Below are 24,158 nucleotides of genomic sequence, written 5' to 3'. Positions count from 1 at the left end.
ATGTGCAGCCTTGGTGGCCGCATGCGGCCACCAGCGCTTAACAGTACATAATATTTCAAAAATTTATTCATAAAATTATGAAATTGGTTGAATACACATAACTTTTTTAGATTTCTTTCCTCGCTCAAATGATAACTTCGCCTTTTCAGATGATGCGAAACAAATAGGAGAGTCATAGGACTACAAAGGAGATTAACATCATTTAAGTGTTTAATTTTTAACTGGGCTAATGTTAGGTAAATATGCGTTATTGGAAATGAATCATGGCCAAGTACTTAAAAACCATATTAATAATACCACGATTAAAAATTTTTGGTCGAAGTTTTACGTAACCAAGAATCAAGTCAATTCAAAGAATTGGCAACAACTGCTTTATTAACATTGTCAATTTTTTCTACTACTATATACTGTGAAAGATCATTCGGTGTAATGCCCTTTATAAAAAACAAACATCGACCGATGTAAACTTAAAAGCAGCCATGCAGCTCGCATTGGAAAAAAGGAGTATTGAGGAATTTCCATTTGAATTATTTTTAAATAAATAGACATGTACTATAATGCTCAAATGTCTTTTATTAAATGGACTTGTCTATAAATAAATTAATTCATTTTTTTAGTAAATAAAATTTAGCTTTATTTTTTGAATCACAACAAAAATGAAATTTGGTGCGGTCACTAAACGTTTCCATAGGACTGGCAATGTCAATTGTGTCGCCACGGTTAAATTTTACGTGGGAACCGCTGGTATAGACTCTGTCACCATATGAGTAAATGAATGAACGAATTCGATTACAAACAACAAAATGACACATGACTCTCTAAGATCAAGCTAAATAATTATAGAAAACACAAAACCATCATTTACGTACCTACAACGTGAAAACTCATTCATTGCATTTAGAAGTGTTCCAAAACGATTGAAAGTTCTTCGTAAGACCTTTGAAAGTTCTCGTCTAAAGCTCTTTTCAACATAAACTTAGCGTAAACGTAATTCTCAGAGGCGGATCAGGCTTAATTTAATTTACTTTGTGAAAAGCGTCACCGGATTATAGGAAGCATCCAATGACTATGTCAAGTTGATATCTTTATAGGCATGCTATTAATTAATTTATAAAACGGTTTACAAAATAAGCGAATTAATTAGAAACAACAACAAGCTTTTCGATAGTATCTACTCGAATTACAGTGGCAAAGACTGTATGTTGTGTTGTAAGCAATTGGAAGAATGAAAAAGAATAAAACTAAACACGTTTTTTTAAATTAAGCTACGAATTATCTGCTTATTTAGCTGTCAATTAATTTATTATACACGGTTATTATATTGGTTAATATATCGTCATATTATTCACAATGGGCAGGTACACAATATTAAATGTTAGCTTCAACCGTATGGTGTAATAATTTATACTTACAGATTATATTCTTTTATAAACAATTGGATACACAAAAATACTTTGATGTTTGATTGGGCAAACAATTTTTCAAGATTTAGTGGTAATTGGTATTTTAACTTGGTAAATTTTTAAGCATCTTTTATCTTTAGTCGTAATAAAGCGGACATTGCTAAGAAATTAAGTATATCTTCATTGACGGTTCCGCATTGACACTTAGGATCATTTTTTACATCTAAGCCAGCTAGGAATGCTGTAAAATAATTTTATACTGATCAGTTTTGTGTAGCCTATAACTGTTACAATTATTACAATATCTATTCCACATCCACATATCAAGCAATATTAAACATTTTATTGGCACATCAGTGGGTCTATTCTGTACCTATTGACCGCTGAAGTGATAAATATTATCAAACTTAGCGTAGATTTGTATTAAAGTATTAGCACTTATTGTAATAATTACAATACGTTGTATGTAATTGTTGCAATAAGCGCTACATTTTAACAGCACCTCTCTTGCTGCTGTTAAAATAAAGCATTTATTGCAACAATTACAACCAACTGATTGTAATTGTTACAAAAAGTGCTAATACTTTGATACAAACCTACCCTAAGTTTGATAATATATATCACTTTAGCGGTCGATGAGTATAGAATAGACCCACAGGGATTGGTTTACTGAAATAAACATAATACCGCGATAATTTGTTGTTTCAGCATTTTCAATACAATATTAATCCGTTAAAGGTGTGACGTCATATTTTGTTATTATATACTATAAGTTGTTGTATTAACACTATAACCAGTTTTAACTAATAATTGTAGTAGTATTAATCATAAATAAATAATAGCATTCTCAATATAATATATAAGTTATTATTATGTTTTTTGTAAAAATAACTTTAAAAAATCATGAAGAATAGTTTAACATGTTTTACGCTTCACACAACTTAAATACGCCACTTTTAAACAAAGTGCACGTATACACCGTTATTCTATTAAACCCCATTAAAACAACAGTTATTATTTAATTAAATAAATAGTGTAAACTCTAACAACAAAACGCCATGATATTGAAAATTAATAATTAAACTTATTCCTTTGTTTTTGTTACTTCCATAAGCATTTATGTCTTACATTGTGTGTAAAAAATAAAATATACCTAATATTCAATTGCTCCGAATCTGTAGTTTTAATTAAATTCAAAACATACCCTCCCAGGGGTTTGTTACCCCTTCATAGCAATACTTATAAGAAAACTACGTAATGCAGTTCATAATATTATACATTTTAAAGTGATGGGATTTGCGTTGTAACCCATGAAGTTATGCATGAATATCAACCAAACTAACTTGACTGGCAAATTGAAACAAACTCAAAGTGAGACTTGCTGGAGGAATGAGAACTGGGAGCGAAGGTATAACACAACTCCCTGATGCCAAAGTTTCACTTATTCAGAGCGTGCAGGATAATTTATAACATAACTGCTCCGAAGTTCGAGAATTTTTGTTACACGGGCATCAAAAAATGGCAGCGCACATAATTGGCTGCTAGGAAAATGATGTATGTTTTCAGAGGAAAATTCAGCGAGAGAATTTAGTAACTGCCATTCACAAAAAAAGATAAAAATGAAATTTATCGTAATATAATATAAACATAATGTATACTACATAATATAATTGAGATAGTATCAATTTTACGATATTTATGTTTCTAAAATTGATTCAAATTATGTAAGTAGAAAAAGAGCATAGATTAAAAAAAATACTATCAATAGAACGTATTTGATAGACATTAAATTAAAATTCTAAAGTTTTGTACTATTCGATTTGAATATTTTTTGTAGCCCGAATTCCGCTTTTCGGCATCTTCAGTCACTATGTCTTATTATACTCGCTATGATATATATATTACAGTGATTTCTCGTTTACATTATAAATTAATACAATTAAAGAACGTAAAACTTTTTATTCTAAGTAAAGCAAGAATACAACCTAGTGTTTTAAAAAAACTCGTAGTAGATACTCACTACTAAAACATTCAGTAAATGTTATTATGGAAAAATAAATAATGGTACTAAGTAAAGTGTTGGGAAAATATTAAATTAGATAAAAAGAAATGTCAGAAAATAAACATATTGAATTTACAAAAAAAACGGATTTGTGTCAGTATGTAGGTATTGACCATCGATGATACCTAAATAAAATAATATGTCAAAATGGAAAATCCGGGTCACAAAAAATTACTGAAATGGAATAGTTCAAAACGAATATCAATTAAAAAGAAAGGTTGTGCAAATTAAGTAAAACAATGTCTCTGAAAGCTATTATAGATAATTAAAATATATTATATTGGGGATAGGTGACTGTAATTAAATTAAATTTTTCCTATATTACTAGCTGTTAGAAACATGGTAACACTATATATCACATCAATAAATAATTACAGACGATTGAACTTGAATTTAATACTTTCAATATAAAGAGTTGATAAACGATGAATAATTATCTCGAAATGCAATCAAATTATGGCAACATTATCGAATCCATTTATATTGTCATTAGTTACCATTAACACATGTGATTTTTATGAATTTATCATGTTAAACAGTAAAGTCATTAATTAATTATACAATCCTAAATTAATATCTTTTGTATTACATGTTGCAAAATATGTACATATTGTATATACGCTACTATTATATGCGTAGAGTATAGACGACTAATATATTACACATATTTTCCTGGTGTAGTTAAAAATAGATTTAGGGAGTGCAAATGATTAGGCTAAGTAATGCGAAAAAATAAATGGTATTTTATTTATTTCCCAAAATCTGAATAAATGAAGCAATAAAATTACCAAGACACTATAGAATTTAATAAGCAAAATCGAGTTTAAAACAACTTTCCCACCAACTGTTTTGTTTTGAGTGAAGAAATTTTCCATTAAATTGCAACACAGTGCGAAGTTCAACTTTTAAGATCCTTACAGACTTTCGTATACTGTCTCGCTCCTCCTTATCATAGTTTTTATATGAGAGAATGAGATGGGACCGGGGTAAAGACGAAAACAATGCCACCGAAAAGGAAAGAGAACAATTTAAAAGTTAAATTAAAAGACATCTCCGGTACACAAGCACTCGAATGCAACCACTATTTGTATTTTCACGCACACTATCACATTCTAGATTAGGGTTGCCACATTTTTGTTTTTTATCTATCGTAATTATTAGAATCTACACATATATTATGTATATGTATAATATATTTTTAATGAACATAATACGAGTAGTAAATAACAATTTTTAATATGATTCTTTAAAGATTATTGACAGTTATTTTTATTCAACCATTATTTTATTATTATGATAATTTTCATACCTATTTTAGATAAAAGTATATTATAACAGAAAGGTTCACATATTATTATAATGCAAATTTGATGAATATAATAAATTAGTGAAAACAATCAAAAATTAAATACAGTATGTACTTTTTTGGGATACGAATAAGTAAATATTATACAATACAACAAGAATCAAGGAATTTTTTGTAGGACCAAGAAAAATAGCATTATATTCGTTAATTCTATACTTTAATGCGTAATTACGTAATAATACGTACGTTACGTAATAATACGTAGCGGGGTTAGTTAGTAACTATGAATATTAAGGTATTCTGTTTTTTACAATAAATGCATTAAGTATATTATGTGTTATATGAATAATGGTCATCTGAAATGAATTCGGATGAGATATCATTTTATTTTGGTTGATAAGTATTTTAAATCAGTTAACGATGGTTTTGTAACCCGAAATAGTATAAGTAAATTATTTCAACCATATATATATATATATATAATATGCCATTTGAGTTCAATTTTATTGTATTATATAATAAATCGAAGCAATTTACATCATTATCATTAAAGCCGCGTTGACACGGTGCAAGTACGATCCAAGTACACTTGGACCAAGTGCCATACAAGTGCACTCGTATGAGACATTTTTATACTAATTATTCCTATCCAAGCTACTTGGACCGCGTCCTACTCATCCAAGTTAACTTGGATAGAAATAATTATTATGAAGCTGTCACTCGGATGGCACTCGATCCAAGTGTACTTGGATCGTACTTGAAACGTGTCAACGCGGCTTTATCCTAATTTCTTCTTAATAATTTTATTTTTGAATTCAACGCTATATTTAAAATTTACGACACGCCTGTTAGGTTTAACACAAAAAAATGTAAACAACAAAATAAAAGAAATATAAAACTTTAAGTGACAATTTTAACTAACGAAATGCATTTCCAAAAATAGTGTCAACCCTGATCACTTGCTGTATCTTTACATAATGCCCAACAAACACGAAAGTAATAATACCACCAAACGAGTAAATTTGCCGAGCAAAATGAAAACGTCAAATTTACTTGTTGAACTCATAATCTTGTTCAAGTTTAAACAGAGATTTGTATGTTGCCAAACGCGTAATATAAGTTTTTCATTCGGATTTATTACCCCGCCCCTGGTTGGCGGACCAAAAAGCAGTAGCGGGGTAGGAAATTTTGTCTCCTCCATGAGCCGTTTATGAATTATTCACTACCCCAATTTTCCCACTCGGATATCCTCGTGTCGTATAAGGTAATTTGACGTGGTGCTTCTTAACCATCGTTTTTGTTTTATTTTTTAATATATTTTAACAATAATAACAACAACTCCCATTGTGCTGCACCCATATCTTGTACACATGTTTTTTTATTTCAAGTTTCAATTCTGCACCTAAATATAAAATATAAAAAATGTGGTAAGTACTGTATATATTTATATTTTTCACACCATAAAAATGAAGAATACTAGCAGTCTAACATACAATGCATTAAGTATAATTTTATCTATTATTTTGGAAAGAAAAAGATTAAAATAAATAAAATATTTTAACTAAACGATAAAATAAAATGGTAGAGCACAGTGTTTGAAATACGACTGTTTTTGATTCAAGTCTCATTTAATGCAAATCAGACAACACAATATTAATGGGAAACGGCTTACCCTACCGAGTGTGGTATAATAAAGTACGTATCTTAAGTGTGAATAAACTTAATCAGGTGTTGAAAAATACAATGTTATTATGAATAGTTACGTCTGTCTCATAATATGTATTCATTTTTTTAGGACAATCAGCACGTTTTGTGCCTTTTAATTGTATGGCTTAAAGTAAAAATCAAACTTTGCTTCAAAAACTGTTTCCACATCCGATAGGATAAATCATTCGCCATTAACTGCTAAAGCAGATAAGAGTGCATGGTGATCTCGGTCTTGAGTTGTGGTACATTTAATGTAATAAAAAATGGTACATCACATCCAAACGTCCCGTGATACGCCCGATTAATAAAGGGTATGGTGTGGAGTAGAAATGATTTGGTGGAAGGAGATTCTAGTTGCCATTAACCTTGTGTTCCCCGATACAAATATTTTAAAAAAATACGCATGCATTAAAATTATAATATATTATATTGAGTAAAGATTGATATATTCTTAAATCTTAAGAATTATCAACTTGAATATTAAAAAAAATGCATATATGGTGATGCTACGAGTATATAGGAATTAAATAAATTTTAACATTAACAATTATTACAAATTAATGATGGTTTATTTTAACCGAAATAAAAAAAACACAGTTAACTATTAATTAGTGTTATATAGTTTAGTTATGATTATTGAGTACATCAGCTGTGGCTAAAACGGTGTGTGCTAAAATTATTATAAATTTTATTCATGTCATACTAAGAATATTTTTTTTTAAACAATCTCATAGTGAAACACGTGTAGACATTTTTGATATCCGTTCATTTGAATTGGTTATACATAACGTTAATTTATTACTGTATAACGACTTGCGTGTTACTTTTCTTGAGATCCGCAATATACTGCCTGAGTCGATGTGCTATAAGTAGGTACAAATATTTTTGGTGTTTTAAAAAAAAATGTATTTTTAACATAAGTATTTGAATCAATATTATATAACGTTTATGTCACGTCATTGAAAATGCGATTTGTCGTCGCCCTATTTCATAGACATATTTTTGAGAATCATAGATTTGTCGTTGGATTTGACGCGATCAACATTGTTAGCGTCAAACCTTCACTCAGGACAGACTGTTATTAGGTGTCGCGACTATTAGCGGAGCGTTTCAGATTTTATGAAAATTTTATTTATGTATGCAAATTCGTTTTTCGACAACGCCCCGGAAGTGGGAAATTGTCGAAAACTCTTTCCATGTCGCGTCACGTTATTATATTTTTCAAAAATGTTACTTTTCACTGCGCCTTGAATGACAGATATAACGATTGGCTTGAAAAGAAACAAATCAAGCAGATAGCAAAATATATATTTTATAATGATGTCAACAATCAATGTTTTGTGGTTTTCGTACAATCAAGGTGGCGTTTCTATTTTAAGTAATATTATTTTTAATAAGGTATGGGGTTTCTTTACAAATATGTCAACCATTCATAATTTGTGAATTATATTTATGTATTATTAGATCCTTGACTTAATAGGCATGTGATAAGTTTTTACCTACTTTATTGTATTGATTTGTTATATAAGTTTGAGTTAATAGTGTTCATTGTCAGTATCTGTTTGCCTTTTAGTGAGTGTACATAGCGCCTGAAGATGCCAAAAGGCGAAACCAGGGTTGCAAAAACGACTCAAATAGAATAGTACAAAATTTAAATCCATTAGAATTTAAATTCAAATTGTATCAAGTACCTTTGGTCAATAGTATTAATATTATAAATATAGATTTGATTTTTGCTTCAATAGCGAAAGATTTTACACCTGTGGTGTTTATTTGATATGATATTGTCTATCGTGCGGTTAGAATATTTGATAGCATCGTTAGTGTGGATTTTTCTTCCTAATGAGTATTTTTTGTAGTTTTTTCAAATATGTAATTATGTTCTTAAATCGATTTTTTTTTTAATGAATGGATATTAATCTTTTACTCCAACTATGAATATTAAAACACCGCAGGATTTAATGTTAACAAAAATCTTCAAAAATATTATATTTTCTAATTAAGGTATATAGTCAAAATTCATGAGTGAACCTCAGAAATTAAAAAACCTCTCGTCGATGAAAAGTAAAAGATATTATATTTAAAATAATATAGCAAAAAAGATTTTTATAAAATTTTAATCAATCTGGTATTAAATAAACAATAGAAAAATAATATATACTTACATAATAAATATATATCGCGATTAAAAAATAAAACAGTGTTTCAGGACATAGGTATTCAAAATTTTTTTTTTTATAATAACTATTATTTTAAATTCAATTTGAATATCGTATCAGAATTTTATTGTGTTATTCTTTATTTTATATTAGGTATTTCTAAGATGAAATCTATACCTATTCTTTATCCAGGAAAATTTGTGAAACTCGAATTCAAATCGTAACCATCTTCACTGTGATATTATTAAATAACGAAGAGGTACTTTGTCTTTTGGCGATAAATCATATTAATGATTTATCATTAGGTATTATGCAGCTACCAAAAAAACTGTTTTCTACTGCCAAATGAAATTTCATATCTCCTTAATTCATTGAATTACACAACAAATTACTGGCATGGTAGTTATTTTACTGTCATAGTCTATTCGGGATAAAATACACTATCAGATCAAAAAGGAAAGCGAAACATTATTCTCAATCAAATAGTTATTTTAGAATTTCTGTTTCATTTTCTGTACCGTGGCTAAATATAGTATTTAATATTTTAGGCAGGTAATTAATAATTTTCGGTAGATGATAAGTCAATAATAATATGATAATGAAACTTTTAAATAATAAATATAGTTTTTATTCATGGCAATGAGTTTTAATAATATCTCAGCTAAGGAAAACAAAGACACCAAGCATAGTATAACTTACTTATTATATAGTATAAAGTACATTTTTTTTGTTTTTTTTTTTTAATATTTTTAATTTGGTAATCAATAGGTATATGTGAGTAAAAACTATGAAAATAACCTTACAATAATTAAAGAAAAACATTGTTAAATGTGCTTGTAAATATTATTTAGTCTATCAAGTTCACTATATCGTGTATTTTTTTTTATACTTCATAGTGTATTTTTATGTTTAATTTAAAAAGGATTATTTTTCAAAAAAAAATGAAAATGTGTTTAACCTGAAATTCTTTTTATTTATATTGAATGTAGTTTTATTTGATATGGCCATAATAATTTATATCGATGCTCGAAAAGAAAAATTATGCGGTGGATATACAGCCGTCAGCTAATGAAATAGTATAAAATTCAATTAGAGCTCATGATTTGGTTGTGCTTTGTATAATTATTGGGGCCATACCATTGAAACTAACATTAGTTTACAACGTTTTTCTTAGCTCGTATTCTTATTTGTCCGGTACAAATCTTGCAATCGATTTTTAACTAATTTCCTGACTAGCTAGAGTAGCTAGGCATTTAAAACTTTTAGAATATATCATAACACGATGCTAATGCAATCTTTAAGTATAATTGAATTCATTTTCAGTTAATTCTGTTTTGTATGAAAAGTTATTTTGACACCATTATTGTCTGGGGTTCTAGCAACTAAATTATTAATATATACATGCGTTACTATGGAAATCAATATGACATGTCAAAATGATATTTCAGTATTAATTATTTCTATCAAGTACAAATTTTTTTGATCGTTTAAACTAGTCAAGTCATGTTTATATTATGATTCAACAGAAAATTTAAAAATTAGTAATTATTTTATAATTATATTAATTTATACTATTTGATACAATAATATTAACGTCGTTTTCATTTATGAGTTATAAAGTGATCCTTAAGTTGAGCTCGTAGCTTGAATATACAAAACTGATGATACTTTATATTTTAGAAAAGTATTTATTGTTAAATTTGTCTAATTGTTTTGAGCAAGGAGTGTAAACAAGGTGACATTCAGGCAGCGTTGTCTAATCGAGTGAGTCAATCTCAATTTCGTTTGAATTAATACTTCATTAGTTTTGAGCGTAGTGATAATCTGATTACACGGGCAAAATGTAATATTTTCAATTATTCACGTCTTTGTTGTACTCCAAAAATGTTCAATTAACAGAGCTTATTCAATTTTCTCGCTAAGTTTAATTATATATTTGTTCGTCTGTATTGTATCGCATTATTTCGGGTACTTGAGTTGCCCGTTTATTTTATAAAAAGGTTAGGTACTTCAATGAGAATTTAGAAGGCTTTGGAGTAGGCTGTATGGTTACATTTTTAAGAAGTGGATATTTTGTATTTTGTATTAGGGTGTTAAATTATTTTTGTTTTATTACTAAATATTGAGCATAAAAATGTAAAATAATTTAAGGAAAATATCATAGGCATCGTTATTTTCACAATATTCATCCAACTGAATATAATATACTTAAAATCTTTTATAAGCAAAAAAAATTTTTTTGACTATTGGAAATCCATTATTATATCGACCGTGTTAAGAAAAAAGGGCGTAACCCTCACAGAACAAATTTTACAGGAGGGGCAAAAAACGATTTTTTGAATAATTTTAGTTTAATATTTAAAAAAAAAATAGGCACAGACATTGGGTGTATGATGATTGATGATTTGGTGTAATATATTTTCGATCTAATAATTACAGAAAAATCAATAAAATTGACGGTAAACGCTTTTTTCCTTAAATTAAAACTTAATTAATCTCAATTAAAATCTGAATTAAGATAATATTTCGGTATTTGCGGCTTACTTCATTTTTATAGATCGTTTTATAGAACGTGTATTTAGTTGTATACATTGTTAATATAATTCTAATAAAAGCACTTTTCGAAAAATCGAGGGTTACGCCCTTTTTCCTAAACACGGTCAATATTTTATTAATTATTCTTCATTCAAATTTCGTTATAATTATGAGGTACTCCGAGTACTTGAAACTGGAGAATTTTATTTAGACTTCCTGAGAAATTGGAAAAGCTGGTATTTTTTAGTTACTTTCGAGAAAGGTAAAGCAGATGAAGTATTTGACGGTGCTGGCTTTGTCATTCAAAAATAAGTGTATAGACTTGTCCCGAATGTCACTTATAAGAAAATAACCGAACATAGAAATAATTGAAGCAAATTGGTTTTTTGCTCTCCTTTACTGCATATTCTGTTCTTGCTTTTGATAATATAGATAGACAGAAATATGTATAATTCTACTTAATACATTTTAAATTCATATTCCATCAAGTATTCACGGTAGATAGTATTAATATTAATACTTATATAAAAAATATACCTACTTATCTGACAAGAGTAAGGCGTAATTCATTTCGTCTCTGTTCTGGCAGAACACACTAACTGGAGAATATTAGTTTTGAGTAATTTGACTTTGAAGTTGTTAAAATGTTTGAAATGGTCTATCATGTGAGTTTATTAAATAATCGTAAAAAGAATGACTTTAAAATAAAGACTGTTTATTTATTAAGAAGGTTTCTAGACGGTAAAGTTTCATGTAAGGAACATTTTGGTATAACTAACTCAATATGTAATTTTTTCGAATTACTGTCTTCTGGCAGAACAGTGACAATTTTTAAATATGCTTTAAATACCCAGAATTTATTAATTATAACATAACAAAAAATAATTTAATTAAATACTTATCAATTTAACTAGCATTTACGAGAAATAACTTTATTATAATGGTTTGGAAACAGAGTTTTTTTTGTTAATAAATTCTACGTTATCTGAGTTATTTATATTTATAAAAGTTTTAGGCAATGAATCCATCTTCAAAACAGTTGACTGACTGTAACTGAATTTAACATATATTTATTTTCTCATTCACAGCAGTGGTGCAGTCATATTCTTTTTTATTATATATTTTTTAATTTATCTTTGTATTTTTTTTCTATTTCTACAGATTTAAATATTATTGTCACGAATATAGTTATAAGCTATTTTCTCATGCCATACTCTTTTATTTAAAAAAACAGATATCATTTTCCAGACGTGGTTCTATAGACCGGTGCTCTATTGTGTGTATATAATAAGAATATAGGGGTCAACAATGCTTAATATACATAGTTCATTACATATATATTATAATACAAAAAACAGCTGTGAAAATTATTTTATTAAATAAAGGAATAATGTGTTTACCTTTTGGTGGATTGACGTCAACTGCGCTCCTATAGAGACTCTCTTCATCACGCCAGTCTCTATTTCGCGAGAGCGTGCGCGCACTTAGTGCTATCAGTAGCGCACCAAGCGCCACCACCCTCACTCTACCACTTAACTTTGCACCAACTTTAGCACCCCCCAATCCCACCAACAAACTAAACCCGACACTAGGCAAATAAAGCACTCTCTCAGCAACCACAAACCCAACGTAAAAAAACAAGTTAGTAGCAGGCAGAAATGGCAATGTCAGAAAAGAAGCTGCTAGGAGCATAGCCGAATGAGAATTTCTTCGACCATGCGGTCTAATTTTGTCCACTTGAGGTCTTGTTACACTGGCCAATGAGACGTAAGGTGGACAAGTGCACGTGGAATGTTGCGTCATTGAATTGTTATTGTTAACGGCTCTGCATGAATTCGAATGATGGTCAGTTAACACGTGTCGGCAGCAAGGGCACGCACATACTGTCTTTCCATTTAGCCTTCCAGCACTTATTAGGACTTGGCCACTTTTCATTACACTACTGTAACTGCACAAATTATTAAATTGATATATTATACCGTTTCTGTTAACTTTAACGCACCTACTTCCATTTGTGCCATTTTTTGTGTATCCATAGCTATGTATTTTATTATTATTATCTTTTCTAGTATAATTGTTTGTTTGTTTTGATTTATTTTTTCCTTGGTTGTAAACAGCTAAAGCACTTCTGTACAAAGTTTTTGATATAACGATATAAAATATAATTGAAAGAATGTTTCTAGGGTCTAGAAGAGATGTTATTCTGGGCACTGCGTCCATTGACCAGTCAAAGCTCAGTGTTGATGGGCAGACGAGAAGGAAGAAGTTGAAGACTGGAAGGTAGTAGAAGGTGAATGCTCTGGTTGCCATTGATGGATCGCGTGCCGTTGGATTGTCTGCACGTGCAAATTTTGGCGTGGCACTTAGTGGCACGCGCACAGCCAGTAGTGCAACTAGGGTAGCAAACAACATTCCCAAACTCACAAGCCGCCTCTGTGAAAAAATAAAAAAAACATTAACTTATTATATTAATACTTTTGACCGAAGGTACTTGATGGAATTTGAATTTAAATTCTAATGGATTCAAGCTCTGTACTATTCCATTTAAGTCGTTATTTGCGACCCGGGTTTCGCCTTTCGGCATCTTCAGGCGTCGTGTACACTCACCAAAGGCAAACACACACTGACAACGTATTGTTTTACTATATAAGGTAGAGTTAAGGGTGTTCGTTGTCAGTGTGTGTTTGCCTTTGGTGAGTGTACACGACGCCTGAAGATGCCGAAAGGCGAAACCCGGGTCGCAAATAACGACTTAAATGGAATAGTACAGAGCTTGAATCCATTAGTATTAACTTATTAATTGTTCACAGTTTAAAAACATACAAAAGTTTTCATATTATATAGTTAGTCAGGTAAGTATATTTTTTTTATAAGCCTAATTTCAAACTATATTAGGACATATTTTTAGTATGTAACTTTTCTATTATGAAGGATGGGTTAGTCAGAGCTTAAGTAAGACACATTACACAAAATAAATTATACACAGTCATATATTAAGAAAATTAATATGCTCAAATGTTGGTCGTCTGTAGTACCCCTTATGGTTAAATTACACAAAACGACTCACTGAATCACGACGATGATCATGTGCCATGATATAATAAAGTTAATACACGTCACGATTCAGGTACCAATTATATCGCCTCGACACTTGTTGTGATAGATTTATCGCATACGTTATATTACTAGTATTAAAATTATGACAATGACGATCAGATTGTATCAGCCATTCCTGTTAATTAGAGAAATCGTTGATTTTAATTAGATTATAATGACGAACGGTGATATTTAATAATCGTGCCAGACGATCGCTGTGAGATGTCAAGTCTGATCGTATAATTAAACCAGTATGAATATAATCATAAAAAATTCAATGCATTTGAACTAATATTGATTGAAATAATAATTCAAGCCTAGCATACACTTTCCGCATTAATTTATATAACGGAGGTCAAGAAAACTATTGTATACTTCCAAAAATATAATAATTTTAGTTGATTTATTTTAGTAACATTTTTATTTTATTATTACAATAAACAACTTAGCAATTACCTATCTACATCTTAAAAATCTAGTTTATGAATAATATAGTGCTTTTATTGCGATTAATTATTATATAAATTACTTAGAAAACAATGTATCTTAAAATAAACACGTTTTACACTAATGTAGGTAATGTAAAATTTATTTAGTATTATGAAACATTAAATTCTAAATATTGACTATCATACTTTATAAGATTAATTATGTATTAGAAAAATGTATTCAAGAAAGTAAATAATATCCCTAGTGCATTCAAAACTCTGTATTTTTGTTATTTAAAACAAAATCAGATATACTCTTTTTTACGATTTAATGTTACTTTTAATGGACTTTGAGTATAAAATGATATCAGATTCTTACTAAAGGAGCGAGCTGTCTTTCAAGATTGGAAACGTTTCATATAATGTACTTCTAAGCTCTTCATAAATAATTCAGGGAGGGTGCGTTTCGATTTCTTGATTTGAAAGGAAATTTTCATCTCATTTTGAATTTTGACATTCAACGTGACCTTAAGACATTTCCACATTGCGTATGCAAAGCAGAAAAGTATGTTTCTTTTTAAGATTCAAAATCCTTTGAACTTATGTTTGGTGAAATTATTACCTACAACACAGATTTGATTTTCCAAGTTGTACGCAAGTCTAATCAATGATATATTATTAAAAAAAGTTTCCCGATAAAAAAATAGCTACTTAAATAAAAATATTATTTAAGTTATTTATTCTTTGTTCCCAAAAATTTAATTGAGTTTATTTGAAAGAGTTTGTATTTTTATCATACAATATTTTAATATAATATATTTTATACTTATATGTACCTTAATTATTTAAATTTTATTTATTTTTTCACATATTATGGACATTATAAATTATATGTTTAAGATGTTCACAACATGACATGAAACATTATTATAAAGAAGAAGAAAAAGTAATAAAAGCGTTAAAAATGAAAATATAAAAAAAGAACATAATATAAACATACAAAAGCAGTGAAAATACAATTATACATTTGTATAGAAGTTCAAAGAAGTACACTGAGTTTGATAAGGAGACCCTATTTTAGGAATTTATAAAAAATATTGACCTAAACTCACTCTCACGCAAGTGGAATATATCAACACCCGACGCAATTTGGTTGAACATAGTTATTGCCCTCCCAATTGGCATTAATTCTTTCTCTCGTATGGCGACTGGGAATCAGCGACGGTATTAAAATATACATAACAAAAACACAGTTACATTATCATAAAACCGCACTGTCAATACTACGAAAAACTGGTAATTCCTCAATCTATATCAGCTTGATAGATGACATAGAATCTTTAAGAGAATCCATGCAAATTAAAAATTTCAATATCATGCCCAGAAGTTAAAAATTTTCCGCACCAACATAAAAGAGAGAGATTTAACCCCACTTCTGCACGTTATAAGCACAATGGATATATTTACTGTAGCGTTTGTGGTTTAGACCTATCATATATTTTCACTAGGTTGTCTTGATTTTATAGATTTTAATTAGTATGTATATGGGCGGTGAGACTATATCAATATGACACAGAAATCTGGGATTTTTTTATTTTTTTTTTACTTTCAAAGTTGCAGTGACCCGCCTGCTTACTATAAAGTTATTTAACGTATCGCCCCCTACGGTAGTGGAGTATAAAAAAGTGTTTTGCTTATAATTCACATAATTAATTATACATATTTATATTTTTTCTGTAATGTCAGGATTAGGGATTCCAATCCCGGGATCCCGAGCTATTTTCGATACCTATGAATTCCGGGATTGATAAACATAATCCCGGGATTTCGGGATTGATTTTTTATCAATTTTTATGGAACATAAAATAAAAGCAAAAATATAACAGAAAAAATACTTATAATAAAAAATTACTACATTAGAAATCAACTGAGTTTGAATGAAGTTTGATTTATACCCATGTGTAAGTTGCCGATTCATTTAATATTTTCACATAAATTATTAAAAATAAGAAAGATTGAAAAAAACAATGCTTAGCACTTTTAACAGAGTAATTCCACCATGATCTCATACGTTTTACGGCAGTTTCATATTTGGCTGACTAATTAGATTTATGAAGTGGAAAGGCCATAAGTACGCCATGATTATTTGCTTTACTATTTTAAGTCTCGCTAATCCATTCATTAAGCCGTTACTATCAGAATTAGCAATCTCATATTAAATTCACATTATTATTTATATAACAATATTATCTACTCCATTAAACTCATGTATTTCCAAGATTGAACGTAGATATATAATATTAACAATAAATGTCTTAAATAGTATAAATTATACTAGATTTATTTTTGACCGATTTTATCAATGTTATTTCTGAATATAAAATTTTTATATTGACAATGGAAAAAAATGCCAATCCCGGGATTGTCAAATTGTAATCCCGAAATCCCGGGATCAGAATTTTGGCTCGGGATTGGATTACCTAGTCAGGATGAATAGTTTTGAAATTACATGTTGGTCAATATTTGCAAAACGCTTGTTTTGTAAATTCTAGAAACTTGATAGGTACATTTAAAACAAACATTTAAATACATTTTTGCTAACCATTATGTTGAAAATATGCGAAATCTTCCTTATTTATACGTACTTTATGTAGGTAATAATAATTGTTCTTGTAATTCAATTAAACTTTTCATATTTTTTTCTATTTTAGCGTAGTATGCATACTCATAGAGTAAAATGTCGTATCAGCCAACTTAACTATACAGTTATACTTTTTTGTTATGATAAACCAACCATAGAATTATAAATTTAGTTATAAGTACATTTTTTTTTCATAACAATACAATTTTACAAAATTAAATGTCAGAAGCCACCACATAATTTCATTGAAAATGCGTCAAAGTAAAAAAAACCAAACGGAAAACAAAATATTACTTTGTGAATTGAAAAACAAATGAAATGTGATATGACCTCGCCGGTTATCGCGCGGCGACAGTTAATTAGTTCCATAAAAAAAGCTTTTTTCAGTGCGCAAAGCTCCAACGGCGATCCCGCAAGTTAGAAAGCTCTCATAATTGAGGCGGTTTTCAAACTGTAGATACCATTAAAAGTACGCAGGAATTTTATAAAATATACGAAAATATAAACCCTCTTAGTTACATTTTTGAACTAACGTTTTATTACAAAATAAATATATTATATAAATAACAAACATACTGACTACTGTTAATATTATTTAGTAGAGTATTTTCAACTATGTTATTGTAAATAAATATTTAAGAAATTATCTAAAAATGTTACGGCAAAATTATTATTATAAAATGTCATTTTAACGGACTCTCGAAAGAACGTTAGCAAAAGTAATTCTATAAAAAAATTATAACAAATTTTAGACCAATATATATCAGGTCAGCGAGTGGACAACCGCTAGACAAATGCCCTCATAAAGGGATAAACTAAACACCCATAAAGATACCATAAAACCCACTGGATAGACAAACGCATTAAGAACATTGGTAGTAAATAACTAGGGACCGAGAGACATGGAGGGAGCTAGGGGAGGCCTTCATCTAGTAGTGGATTGACCCAAGCTAATGATGATGATAATTATATATATTTAATTTGTCTTTTTTAAAGTTGTTAATTGTTTCAACGCCCTTTTGCCGAAGCAATATTGATATATCTGTTTACCAATTCTTATATACTATAGACGTACAAACCCGGTACTATTATTATGTTGAGAATACTTTCAATAGTGAGTAATTTTTATATATATGCTATCAACATGTAATTATTAATAATTGTTAATATATATTATAAATTAAAAACTAAGTATATATTCATATCTAAGATGAAGACGCAACATTACGTCTAGCTAGACCACGTGCCGTGAATACCTTAAAAGTCTTAAGCTGGTATGCCTAGCTTGCAAAAGATTTAGGTAACATAAATAGACGGTGCATACTAGTCACAAAATATTACTTTTATTTATATATCTACAATATGGATATATATGAAATATATTTATATATATACTGCATGGACCCAAAAGGCGAGATAATGCACAATAATTAATACTTGTGATATATATTGTGGCAATGGTAGAAAATACGCCTACTACTTTCAATTCTAATCAATCAATTAACCAGAAAGTTAAAATTAAAAAAAAAAGCTTTCATCAATAATATGAGAAGTATTCTGTTGATTTTGAACATATTTCTCGGCTAAGTATTGGACGGGTGTGGTTGCGCTGTCGAGATCAACCAAAAAAGCTCACTGGATGAAGCTTTCACTATTTCCTAAGAAAAGCAGAGTACTAAAAAGCTAAGAGGTTACGATCCTCTACTGTAAGAGAATGACGGAGAAAATATATAATATATTGTATATATATATTAAAAGATGTGTAAAATGTTGTATAAAAAAAGCAGCGTTGCGTGATGAAGTTTGGACAACATGACATTACAAAATGGTAGCGCGGCTTTCCGCGAAAAATGCCGTTAATTGCCCGAAAAACTCCTAATCACCGACGCCAATGATACCAGCGGACAAAATGAAAACCAGGGGAAAACCCTTCGGCTTTGGGGGAACGAAGCACGTATCAGAGACACCCCCGGTGCGAATTATGCATTCCGAGCACACGTTACGCTTATTACTGTGAATACGTCATCAATGTATTACGCAGTCACGTTGTGTTGTGTGAGAAAAAATGCCTACGAGACTTGTGCACAAAATAATATAACAGTATTTTTTATGTCTGTAGCGAATATTTTATTATTTTTTTATAGAAAAATAATAAATGAAATCAATTTAATTTAGCTGTCAAAAGGTGATGTGTTAAAAACTCTAGTCTGATATTGACGTCTAAAAATCCATATAATTTTGACTTATAATAATTACAAGATAAAAAGAAATTTTTATATACCACGTTTTTAAATTTTCTATTGAATTATATAAAGTTGACTTGACTAGCTTAAACGATCAAAAAAATTTATACTTGATAGAAATACTGAATAATGAAATGTTATTTCATATTGATTTCTATAGTAACGCACGTATATATTATTTATTAATAATTTAGTTGCTAGGACCCCCTAGCAGCCAATAACGGTATCAAAATAACTTTTCATACAAAACAGAATTAACTAAGAATAAATTCAATTCTACCTAAAGATGGCTAAAAGTATTAAAAAATGCATTGGCATCGTGTTCTGATATATTCTAAAAGTTTCAAATGTCTAGCTAGTCGGGAAGCTAGTTAAAATCTATTGCAAGATTTGTATCGGATAAACAACCACCGGAAAAATAAGAATACGACCTAAGAAAAACGTTGTAAAATAGGTAAGTGCCATTCAACTGAGTATCTGAGGCAGTGACTAAGCATAGGAATACAAGGTTGTACTGCGGTCATTGTTTTATTTACTGTTGAAGTATTCAGAGTACTTGAGTAGATATTTTATGTACTTTAAAGTAGTTTTAGTATTTTAAAAAAATCATAATTATTCGTATATTGGTTTATATTATATAATATTATGTTATTATATCGTTTTACAGCTTTGAACAAGTATTTTTTTTTACTCTCTTATTAATATTATTCTTTATCTATTTATTACATATCTATGTAACTATTTCTTTGTAATTAGTTATATAAATATATTTCGCTGACAATAATTATTATGACCATAGACCGAGTACAATAAATTATCATTCTCATATGATTATATTCTAAAAAATGTCGATTTTAATTTCAGTTTTATCTTTCCACGTTTACTTTAATATTATGTACTGACTGAATTATTCAATAAAATGATAAAAAAAGAAAAATCAAAGTTTTAATGGCTGTTATCCCAAACTACCTACTTTAAATTCCAAAGAATATTTTTGTTTTATTAGCACACTTCTTATAAATATTTATTTTCTTCAATATTGACATTGTTAATACGTACATAATTAAAAGTTTTCAAATAAATTTATAAATTCAATTGCCCAGGAAATATTACATTAATAATTATGTAGGTACCTCTTCATATTTTTCACATGTTCTATTAAAATTTTACTTTGGTAATTGCTAAAGATTTGATTAAGCTAACATAGTGTTTAAATTTTCAATGTCATTTTAACAAAAATATGTTATTTTACTGCTTTACAGTTTGTTTGTAAATTTATTATTTTAATCGTCGATAATAAATGGTTGAAAACTCGTCAGGTAGAATTCGGTCGATAAGCCTTTTTATTCATCCGATTGCACGTGCCGCAGCCATATTGCGATAATGTTGATTCACGTGCATTCAAAGTGCAAAGGGCTCTAGCCGTACACGCGATAGAACGCAGTTTGCACGTGGCAGCGTGTGCGATTGCGCATACTTTGCGCGACAATCCCGGCATTTAAAAATATGGGCTGGCGTATTGGTACGGCACAATTACCATTTCTGAAAAAGTTTATTTATGGCCTACGCTGAAAAATTTTGATATTATTGGTTTGTTTATTTTGTGCACCATACTTTTTCAGACATTTTTCGATTAATATTATTTAAAATTACATAACTTCAATATTTTAAGTATCCATTTAGCCATTGAAATTAATTTATTTAAAGGAAAGTAGGTACGTTGTATTATTTAAAAGTGGTCAGTACTTATATAAAATTTTACCTGAAGTTCCAAGGAAAGACAATAAAAATAAATTAAGAACTATTCCTATGATATTTTAATTACCGAAAAAAAAATATATTTTTTTAAAACGGTACATGTTCAAACACGCGCGTTACCATGATTTTACTCCCTATTTCATTTATCGTTTGTAAATTTATGGTTACAGTCGTATGTTGTAGCTGGAAATGCTAATAGAAATGGCGTATTTAAAAAAAAATACTACCTTATTCTTAGGTTAATAATTATTATAAAGCAAACATTATTCGTAGAATATGTATCATATTTGAATGGTCAAAGACATATCTTATAATCACTATCTTTAGAATTATCTTCAAATGTGTAAATCTTGCCCAATTTTTGAATAATAAAATGCCTAGTTCTTGTCAAATTTGGGATCACAAAGATTATAAAATATAATTTTTATCGTAAATATGTCACTATATAATGTTAACAATAATTTTACTAATGGTTTTGTAAATGCGTTTAAAAAAAATAAATCTAAAAAAATATTAACACTACTGCACATGGATGTACCGAAATATGACAATATTCTAAAACATTAGATCGAGAGGTTTAAAAGAATACTATTTTATGTAATAAAAATACTTTATGCAGTCATCAAATGTTTAAAATAAATATAAAAGATAATAAGGCTTCAAAATTATATAAATAGATTATTGACAACGTTTAAGGAATTTCCAGGATCATGCTTTAAAAATAGCATAAAATCTCCATTTTAGGCGCTGAGCATGTGGGCCGTTAAATACCAAAGTTTTAAATAAATAATATATTCGTACATATATGGAAAGTATTGTCCAATATAATATTTTATTGAATGAATAATCTAATGAAAATATTTATTTATATTAACGTTGGTATACGGTGTCTAATAACACAACTGATAATAAGCATATTATTATGATATGCACAAAGTCTAAAAAATACATTATTTTACGCTTAATTTCACATAGTATGTAATAATTGATAACTAATATAACGCGACAAAATCATAGAAAAGTTATACTTAAAAACCAACAATTTACAAAAACCGATAATTTTAAGCGATTTAAATAAATATTGGTCCAACTACGACTTAATTTATTATTTGCAAAACGGAATCTATCAGCTAATATAAATAAACGTACATAAATTAATTACGAAACAAAAAATAAAGTATTATGAAAGTCAACAAGGTGTACTTTGTCCACAAATACGTGATTTAAAATTAATATTGAATGATATCACTATCGGTTTTATAATTAGATGCCTAATATTAAAATAACTAGCTCCAAACCTATATACTTGTATTTATTTATTTGTTTATTCATCTATTTTGTAAAGTAATTTATCATCATTGTATACTTATGCCTAATTAATTAGACAGTATAATATAATATAATTAATCAGTAATTTTAATCGAATTGAGTTTTTTATTATTCCATTTAAAATATTTTTTGCAGCCCGTATTTCACCTTTCGGCATTTTCGTATACTACACACAATCATTAATAACACATACCTACATACTAAAACAGACTAAAATTAATTATACAAACAATTAATACAATAAAACTAGACAACATATACAATAAAACTAGATAACAATAGAAATTTAGATAACATTTGTTAATATATTTAACAAGCCTGATATAATCCTATTACTAATTTATTAACAATAAAATTGTACTATAAATTAATATATTACAGAAAACTCTAATCAAATAAAATTTTAACAAGTATAATATCCACAGTCGATAGTATTAATTTTGATAAACCCTTTTTTCAAGTTTATTTAGGCGTGTTGTATGGTATCTAAATATTATTTTGCATCATGTGTGTGTAATCAAAAAAATATATGTACATAAAAAGTAAGTACATTAATTATGTTAAAGTTTATTTTAACTAAAAAACTTACTATTGTTATGGAGAAAGGGATAACTGGGCGCCAGGACAATTGGGCGCCGCACTGTCGAATAGAAATAAATAGACGTAGACATAATGTTTTTTTCATTGCGGATTGAGAATTATCATCCCTGAGACTTTATACAATAATAAAATAACTCTTTTCTCATTGGAACTTAAAGATTATACACACAATAAAATAATTATTTACGTGTGGATATTTAAATTCTCACCAAGTGTTATTTAATAATATAATAATTGAATTATCAATAATAATATTTTATATATTAAGTTTTTAAAGTACCTATAATTCACGAACGTATATTTATTTTAAATTTTCATTCGGTTGCGTGGCGCCCAGTTGTCCCGGCGCCGAATTGTCTTAGACTCTTATTATGAATCTGTTGTATGTCACGTATGATAGATCAAACGTATTGACAGGAACTTACATTTCACTTTGAAAAAGACAAGCAAATAGCTTTTCCAGAATGAATATTCCAGCACATAATGCAAATAGAATCACTTTTTCTATAAAATATATTCCCGGGCATTCGAGTCACGCGCCAAGTGTCTGGGTAAAAATATGTTTTACCGGACTCTATACAAACAATAGATTGTGCCAACAGCCCGGGGTGGAGGATAAAATCAAAAATCTGTTATAGGTGCCGCGGGTTACGCAAACATGGGGATAGTTGACTTTTCAAATAGCCACTCAGGATAAATAAAAAAAATAACGGACCATGCCTTTTTGAGTTATTTATGATCATAATATTGTTTAGCATTTTCAAGAATGATCTCTTTGTTTCCTGAAAATTTTCCCATTGTTTTAATATTATAATATATTGGCCTAAAAATAAAAATAAAATATTATCACGTAAATTAAAAAAAAAAGTGTATATAACCTCCACTTAAGGC

The 24,158-nt window shown here is 28.7% G+C and overlaps 1 protein-coding gene across 1 annotated transcript in view; it reads right to left on the bottom strand.

Moving 5' to 3' along the window:
• LOC147078328 (protein O-mannosyl-transferase Tmtc2-like) overlaps positions 1 to 24,158 on the bottom strand; it is a 556,500-nt gene that overhangs the window by 252,431 nt on the left and 279,911 nt on the right. Inside the window, exon 4 of the mRNA XM_085958718.1 lies at positions 12,573 to 13,605. Within this exon, the coding sequence (XP_085814844.1) occupies positions 12,573 to 13,605 (1,033 nt within the window). The remainder of the gene's footprint in view (positions 1 to 12,572; positions 13,606 to 24,158) is intronic.

The sequence above is a fragment of the Rhyacophila brunnea genome, unplaced genomic scaffold (assembly GCF_057557595.1).
Source record: "Rhyacophila brunnea isolate RB1 unplaced genomic scaffold, BYU_Rbru_1.0 scaffold_11, whole genome shotgun sequence".
In the NCBI taxonomy this organism is placed as follows: Eukaryota; Metazoa; Arthropoda; class Insecta; order Trichoptera; family Rhyacophilidae; genus Rhyacophila; species Rhyacophila brunnea.
The sequence above is the reverse complement of the archived record's forward strand: the minus strand, read 5'-3'. Positions and strand labels throughout refer to the sequence as shown.